General features: G+C 31.2%; 1 protein-coding gene across 6 annotated transcripts in view; it reads right to left on the bottom strand.

Annotated features, from left to right (window-relative positions):
* Nucleotides 1-293: 293 nt before the first annotated feature.
* The window catches only part of LOC127709902 (uncharacterized), a 46,897-nt gene continuing 38,273 nt past the window's right edge, over nt 294-8,917 (bottom strand). For all 6 annotated transcript variants that reach the window (XM_052215589.1, XM_052215587.1, XM_052215588.1 and 3 more), the window contains 6 exons: nt 7,760-7,842; nt 6,388-6,461; nt 5,089-5,140; nt 4,600-4,686; nt 3,277-3,368; nt 294-1,466 (listed from right to left, as the gene is read on the bottom strand). In XM_052215589.1, coding sequence (XP_052071549.1) covers nt 1,328-1,466; nt 3,277-3,368; nt 4,600-4,686; nt 5,089-5,140; nt 6,388-6,461; nt 7,760-7,842 — 527 coding nt within the window. In that variant the 3' untranslated portion in view covers nt 294-1,327. The remainder of the gene's footprint in view (nt 1,467-3,276; nt 3,369-4,599; nt 4,687-5,088; nt 5,141-6,387; nt 6,462-7,759; nt 7,843-8,917) is intronic.

Here is an 8,917-nt window from a genome sequence, read left to right as displayed (position 1 = left end):
ATGCGTTGTAGGACACATATCTTTTATAAAGATGAACCTCACAACAAAGTTGAAATAAGGTGCTCTGGAAAAGTAAGAAGTTGTTGCATCCATTGTATTTCTCATAAGGATTCAAAATCCATTTTTAACATGCTGGTTCATATGCATCATCTGTTCCTATTCAAAGTTTAAACTTTAGTATGTGACAAGTTCAGACTGCTTTGTCTCTGCTTTGTACATTTAGTTTACATTCCAAAGGAACTGAGAAAAAAATCAATCAAAACCACTATTCCCAATAAAAATAACAATTCCTGTTCTTTTCTTTGTTTCTTTTATTATTTTACATACAAATTATTCATTACATAAACATATAAAATATTTAAATGCACTGACCACAAATATCACAGCAAAAGCTTTGTAAAAATATAAATTCATCTTAAACAATTTTAAAAGTCTCATCTTTTTCAACTTTCAGCAAAAAATGTCATCTTTGTTCCTGATGAAAATCGAATGAATTGATATAAATACCACAGTCACAATTAATTTTATAATATTGGTCCAGAAAATTTGCATTCAAGTAATAACATGTTATCTATTCTTTTTACTTGTTGCCAATTTTCTTCATTCATATTTTTTCCTCTGTCTTGTATATCAAATGGCTAGTCAATTAAAACATTTGATGAACAAAGGTAAACACAGTTTAAAATGTGGAGATTGACAAAAGAATCAGTTCAAGATTTGGATTAACTGTCTATGCAGATACTGAAAATCTGCATAAACAACTGACAGAAAGAGTTAAGCGTTTTTTCCTGAAATAAAGATTACAATGGCCAGTAAACATTGAAAGATGAGATCTTCTACATAAAAGCATATCAACACATGTATAAATAATATTTATCACAGAAATATGTTTTCATTTACCTCAGTTTGTATATTAGAATTTAAGTACATTAAGATTTTAAAAAGATATTTGGTTAACAATACTGTAAGATGACATGCTGTAAAAAACTCATACTAATGGTTCAAACATCATATTGGCTTAAAATAATAGGAGCATAACCCTGTGTCCTGCAGAAGAATCTGCTCAAGTTTGGTTGATATCTTTCAAGCCCATCACAAAGAGTTACAGATAAGCGTAATGTTATAAAGGGACAATGTGGACACCGATAGCAAAAGACAGCATAGATTATCCCTATTTGTATCCATAGCTTTTCTAAATATTTAAGTTATTGGTTTACAGAAATTTGTTGTCAAGAATTGTTAACTAATGATACTCTTAAAAAGAATTGATTATTAGTCATGATGCTCTTAAAAGTACAATTTTCAACATTACAAATAGATTGAAATTTTATGCCACACTCTGTACAAGTCTACTTTGTCCTTGTGAACTACCAGCCCTTCTGGATGGTGTGTATGACTTTCTACCTAGCACTGGACTGCCTAACGATACTAAGGACTCTAGTGCTTTTATTGCTTTCTTTGATTCTCTGAAAACAAAAAAGTATATCTTTTTTACTCATATTTTCATCATTTTATAATCAGTATTTTTAAGATACTGTTGAAATGAATAGTTGGAAAAAAATTACTCAAGTGTAAAAACAACCTTTTTTTGTATACCGTTAAAAGGCTTGTATAGTCCGCGGTTTTATTCTCCAAAATTGACCCTGACAGCAGGGGTGCGGACTATAGAGTACAATAAGCAAGAAATAAGAGAAAATTTCAATTTCGCGATGTGGTTTGTTTACGTTCCGCCATGTTTGTTATTGACATTGTAGAGGACGCTCTTATCATTTTTCAAACCAATAATTTTACTCAATCCATATTAATAAGTTATTTTTATTCAATATCAAATTAATACTGATAAATATAAAATTAAATGCTTCATTACAAAATTCTCGTTTCTTTTCAATGCATTGCTAAATACAAACTGGTATCTGCTTGAATGAAATCATACAAAAAAAGTAAAAAAAGACAACCGTAAACCAGCTTACGATGTGTAAACTACAAATCAAATTGGTTATTATTCGTTCCGTTTTGGTGTTTCCTATTGACAAATATGTTTTGTATTAGCTTAAGACCCTTCAAACATTAATGTGATAGATATATTAAACACTGTTTTACATAAGGAGGGAAATGTTTTACTTTCAAAGTCGCATTATAGTGATATCTATTATGTACCGATTTCGACTCTCACAGGGTTTTTTCATCTTTTACACGTGCTTTTCAAACTTCCGGTTTAAACATACACAAGTTTCTAAATTGTTTTTTGTGTGATTTTTACTTATTTTAACAATCGTGAAGTGATTTAGAACCATTTACAAGCAGTTTCAGCTTCTGTTTGGTGATGGAAAATAGGTTTTTCCAAGAAAATACCACAAACGACCACACACGATTTAAAATTACCGGAGTTTCATTAGACCTTTTCTAACAGTTACAAAAAGTTTTTTTACCTAAAATTTCGTGGGGAGAAGGGGGTACGGACTATGTACCAGTGCGAACTATACAAGCCCAATTACGGTACTTGATATTTAAATCGATCCATTTGGTAGCCTTGTTGTCATATAACATTTGTGTGTACTTTGAGTGGGGAAAATGGAACATTCATCATGACTGAAAAGGTAAATTTTCCCATATCCACCACAAAAATACACCAGCTCTCAACCTACCTTTCAAAATCATTCTAAAATAATGTTATGCATAAAATGCCACAATCTGGTTCCTCATCTTCAACCAGTATTATGGGATGAGAGATTTTTTATGATTTATTTAAATAGTGACTTTAAATTTTTTTTTAAATCTCAATATTATCATAGCTGAGTATAAGCTGTAACACAACTATACCAGGTAAGGGGAGGGTTGGGTGTAAGCAAACATGTTTTAAACTGCCACATTCTGTATGTGTCTAGCCCATGTCATCAGGAGCCTATAATTCAGTTGGTTGGCTGAGGTCAGTCATATTTTTTTTTCGATTATTGTTTTTACATAAATCAGGCAGTTGGTTTTCGCATTTGAATTGTTTAAGATTTTGTTATATCAAGGCCTTTTGTAGCTTACTATATGGAAAAAATGTTCTCATTGTTGAAGGACGTATTGTTACATATATGTACTAAAATCCTCGTTATTTAGTCTCTGGTGGATAGTTGTTTTGTTGGCATTCATACCACATTTTCTTATTTTTCTATGTGATTGATGTTAACTATAGATTTTAATATTGAAAAAGGCAGCCTATTGTTTAGCTTTGACTAAAAAAGGAGGTGTTTTTTTTCAGGAGTCAATTATTGAAATATTTTGTATTACCTTGACAATGGTCCTTCGGCCCTTTCTCTTTCTCTTAAAGCTCTCATAACTCTTTTGTCAGTTAATTTTAATGTCACAAATGTCCTCACAACCTGAAATTAAAAACAAAGTAATAATCATTTATGATCTACAAATTTTCTTTAATGAGCCTTTTCATTCCAAAAAACTACATTCCCCATTTCCCATTCTCAATTTTATTGATGAAATATGAAGATCAATACAGCACCTCAATATGTTAGAACCAAAAACTACTGATAAATTAATCAGAATTTGAAAGTTAAAGCTCGTCATAACACTGGCAAAAAGGTGAATTTACACCACAACTGAGTACACATAACCTTTGCAATTTACATATTTAGGTCCTGTCCTACTTTGAAACTTTGCAAGTTGCACTGGTATATCTACATCTACAGTTAAATTTATGGTATAAAAACAGTCATGTTTTCTGAAGTGGTATCATGATGAACCTTAATATTTCATTTATTTTAATTTTTACATTTAAGAAATGTTTACCTCATACAAAAGATTATGAGTGTTATACTTACTCATAGAGTAGGGCCTGTTTGAGGTAAAATAAAAAAAAAAAATGTGGATAGTGTCCACATGTGGACACAGATGATGCCCCCGCTTGCATATCATATAGTTATAAAGGGACATAACTGAAGAACGGTTAAAGTGACGAAATTCAACTTGATCTGTGTTTTATCAGTGGAAGTCAAAATTAAACATTGCATTGCATAAAGCATTGATTGTAGTTGATTCAACTATAATCATGGACAAAGGAAGATAACTCCAATTTAAAAAATTACTTGATATTTAGAAGAAAATAAAAATTTTGCAATTTTTCCATTTCTAAAGGGCATAACTCTAGAACAATTAAAGTGACGCCACCAAAATCCAACCTTGATCTGTGTTTTGTGGTAATAAGCATTGTATATAAGTTTCATAACATTTGGTTGAGGCAAACTAAAGTTAGAGAACGGAAACGATAAATTCAGCAATTTTCCATTTGTAAAGGGGCATAACTCTAGAACGGTTAAAGTGACGCCACCAAAATTCAAACTTGATCTGTGTTTTGTGGTAATAAGCATTGTGTATAAGTTTCATAACATTTGGTTGAGGCAAACTAAAGTTAGAGAACGGAAACCAATTTTGGGACGTACGTACGGACGGACGGACAAGGGTAAAACTTAATGCCCCCTCCGCTACGGCAGGGGCATACAAATTTCCAGTTATTGCAAATTTGAATCAAGTATCCTGCTACATGGTAAAATCAGCAACTGACATTTACCTCTATCCTTTAAGCATCTACAAATCTCTTACCATTAATCTAACATAGTCACTGGAATCTAATTCTAACATTTCTAACAGGATTCTTATAATTCTCTCATTTTTCATTCCAAGCGTACCCTGAAAAATACAATTCAAAATATAAACCCATATACAAATTTTATCAGCTCATGCTTTCCCTAGAGGGGATAAACAAATAATGTAATGACTTGTGTTACTACTCCATTTTTTCACTATTACGTTTCTGCAAAATATAGAACCACAACTATTCAATCTACATATAAAGAATATTCAAATGTTTTAAACAATATTTGTTCTTTTTATTAAATCTGTTATATTTGCCTCTCTTCGTGAACCTAAAATCATCTGAACAAGAGAATTACTAGTATGAACAGATATTTTCAATCAGTCCTGTTGGCATACATTTCATACATGTTGAATTCCAAATCAAAAACATTAAAATATAAAGATTGAAAGTGACCCAATCTTCATTAAGTTTATAAATAGATATACAAAACCCACCACAGATATTACTGCTTGGCTCCTTGTATCTTCATCTGGATCTTCTAGATTCCTTTTATAAAAAAAAACCAGTGAATTATATAAAAAAAAAGCTACAGTACTGTTATTAAACAAAGATTAGCTATTAAAATGGATAAATATTTTTGACTTGGGAGTAGGTAAAAGATGATGTACTTATTTATTATCCAGTCTGTTGTAAGGACAAAATTCTAAAGAAAAGATACTTGAGAGATAATGTGACATGCATAGTTTTCGTCGATAACATTGGAGTCAAACTATAAGATTACGTTTTCTATTCAAATTCTTAATTGTCTGTGTGACAAAAGCATATATATAAAGACTAATAGAGGTACTGTGAGCAAAACTCACAAAATGATATCCTGTCCCCACTGGCACATAAGGTAATGGGAAAGTCTATGATCTGCTAAGGAAACCCAAAAAATAAATCAGATAAAAAATCTAAGTGGCATTATTATGAAAATTTTTGTTTATCATGTAGTTCAGGAGCAGTAATCTGTTGTAAATACAACATAGGGACTGAAGGAAGAACAAACAAGTAAATTAACATTTTTTCCTTGATAGAAGCACCTTGTTATCTCCCATTGAGTGAGTGATTCAATGTCATTTACTTCTGCTTAATTACGTGTTATAGTGTTCTTTTATTTGTCTTTGTGTATTATAAAACTTTACTGTTTAGTCCATTTTTTGTAATATTCTTTTGGCGTGGATCTGTACTTATACATCCAGCCATTGTGTTATTGTGCTATGGTCTTTTTTGTATTCTTGTCTTTCATTTTTGCTTATGTGCTTTGTCTATATGCCATTTTGGTTTTTTCTGTTGACATATTTGTTTGTTTTTATAGTGATTAAGATTATACACAATGTTGACTGCTGTGCCCCCATTTTTGACATTTTTACCTATTATGTCTGTTTGTTTTGTTCACACATTGTTGTCAATATAATGGAATTTTATGCGACTGTCAAACAAGTGAGAGGTTAAGCTAGCTACAAAACCAGGTTCAATCTACCATTTTCTACATAAGGAAATGCTTGTACCATGTCAGGAATATGTTTTACATTCATTTGATGTGGTTGAGCTTTTGATTTTGCCATTTCATAAGAGACTTTCTGTTTTGAATTTTCCTTAGAGTTCAGTGTTTTTGTTATTTTACTTTTCACACTCATTCCTCTGTGCTACATATTTACAAATTAAAGAGCTTCCAAAACATGGTATATTTCACAAATCTTTTACATAAAATTTTGAAAGAACAAACAAGTTAATTTCAGAAATACACTCACTTTTCAGTTTTCTCACAAGCCTTTGAAAACATGCCCAATGCTGCCAAAGCTTTGGCTGATGATAATCTTACGTCCTGTTTAAAAGAAAAATGAATTTACTTTTTTTTAAATGCAGGCAAACATAATATTGATTTTTCTGTATGTCTATTTATAAACATTCTACTATTGATTTAAAAAATGGAAGAGGGTTGAGATCTCAGAAAATATATGTGCTCATGTGCCTGTTCCAAGTCAAGACCCTTTTCAATGGTTGTCTTTAGTTATGTCTTAATGTTATTGTCATTGAATGACAGATCTTTGATAGTGTCTGTTAAAGATGCAGTATCTATGAGTGTCATGAATTTTTGAAAGCTGTGAAAATGCTTTAACACACTAACAATCTGCTTGAACGATCAACCAAAGGTGTTAATTACCGGTCACCATAAACATGTCATTTTAACTGTTATACAAACAAGTATGTTTACTCAGCTTTAATCTCTTTGGAAAATGACTAGGTTACATAAGAAATACATCCGATTTGAATTTTTATCATTAGGTCTGCATCTTTTGAAAATTCTTACTTTCGAACTTCAAGTCATCTGGGTCAATTTACATGAATTTTACATCGACGGGACTATAAAATTTACTTGACTTAACCGACTATTCGAATGAACCGAGTTCGACTCATCAGAGGTAATTATGCATTGATCAAACGGGAATTTTACCAGGACCGAGAAATTACTTCAACTCATCAGAGTTTTCGACACAACTGAGTTCGACACAACGAGGTTCGACTGTAGATATCAATAAAAAAAATATGTTTTGTGTCATTTTCTGGATTCTGATGATTGTAATTAAGAACAAAAACCCTATTTTTTTTTGTCATCTTTTAGACCAGAGCTCATTTCTTATGCAAGAATGTACCTTCACGTCACAAGCATTGACCTAGACTTTCTTGAAGCACACATTAACAAAATACGAAAAGTGATATTAATTTCAATATTACACTAAGTATTTGAATTGAATTCATTCTATTTGCCTTCTAACACTCTTTTTCATATAAAATAGTAAAATTATTGCACTTTTATTCCTAGCCACCTAAGTTTTTCTCATAAGCTTAAATGAGCTATGCTTAGCAGCAAATACCAGTTTTCAATTTTTTTTTTTTTTACATGACCTAGGATCGAAACCCACAACCTCCGACACCAGAGGCAAGCATGCTACCCCTTGACCACAAAGATTGACATGTAATTTCTCAACAGTCTGATGCAGGATCATGACCAGATTTTTGTTTCTAATTCAAATATTAAACAGAATATTAAACAGAAGACTAGAAACATTTACGATTGAGTATGTATCAGTAATTTCAAAGAGAAGTGAATGGTTAACTTACAACAGTTGGATCATCCCACAGCCTTCTTTCCAGTATAGTGTATACATCTTCTTCTTTAGTTTCAGCAAAAACATGAATCTGGCCTTTTAAGAAAAATTATATATTTTTTAAGTTTCAAAATAAATTTAAATCTGAACACTGTTAATATCTTTTTCAATTTTTTGTATTCTATGGAAGTATGTAAATGAATTTTCTGTCAATTTTCCAGAGAAAGTTTATGGCATTTCTAACTGAACGTAGCAAATCAATATAATTGAATTCAAAATGAATAATAATGAATTGCATTTTATATCTTTATAAGCTAAGAAGAAATAAATTGTATATACTTACATACAAGGATCCGGAAATTTTCCCAAGTCATTTCGGTCATTTTTTTTTTGTGATATAATAATATCGTGATGCACAATAATGCATTTTTCTGAGGGTGACAAGTCTTGCACATGGACAAGTAAAGTCCTTTTTTGTGAAGTATTGGGTCAAACAAGTGCAACTGTACCTTGATCTAACAGTAACAGTGATGTCTCTGAGTTAGAAACTACACGAGGAGACGTTTTGTTGTTGTGTATTGCATCACTGAGGTCGTATGCATAACCCTTTAAATTTGCATAAATTAAAAGAGGAATAATTACGGCATGTTTCATCATTTTGAAATAAAGTTATGTAAACCAATTAATAAACTGTGTTGAGTTTCTTATTGCATGTACAAGATATCGTTTGTATTGTTCAAATTGCTGCTGTTTGGATGAGTGTAAGTGATTACCTAATACACAACAAGATAATGTGTATTCACCTGGTTTACGATATGAGGATCAAAAAGGGGAAACTATGAGTCAACTTTTCTTTGAATAAATAACTCAAGTCTGGTATAGTGATAACAATTGAATTTAATAATAAAATTCATGATTTTAAATAAATAAATAATTTATCTGAACAGAAGTTTGTACACAGTTACAACAATTCAATGAAAAACAATTGCATTGTAATACTCTAGGAATGACAGTCTATAAATATTCAATACACATAGCAGTCTATCAATGGTAACACAAATACACAGAGTCAAAATAAGTCTATCTAATGTTCATAAGCGTAGAGAAAGCATTCTGTTTGTTGTTTTGGTACACTTGTCTTTGACGGTTAGACTGCCACTGACGGAGTGCC

Source organism: Mytilus californianus, unplaced genomic scaffold (genome assembly GCF_021869535.1).
Source record: "Mytilus californianus isolate M0D057914Y unplaced genomic scaffold, xbMytCali1.0.p SCAF_7, whole genome shotgun sequence".
Taxonomy (NCBI): Eukaryota; Metazoa; Mollusca; class Bivalvia; order Mytilida; family Mytilidae; genus Mytilus; species Mytilus californianus.
The sequence above is the reverse complement of the archived record's forward strand: the minus strand, read 5'-3'. Positions and strand labels throughout refer to the sequence as shown.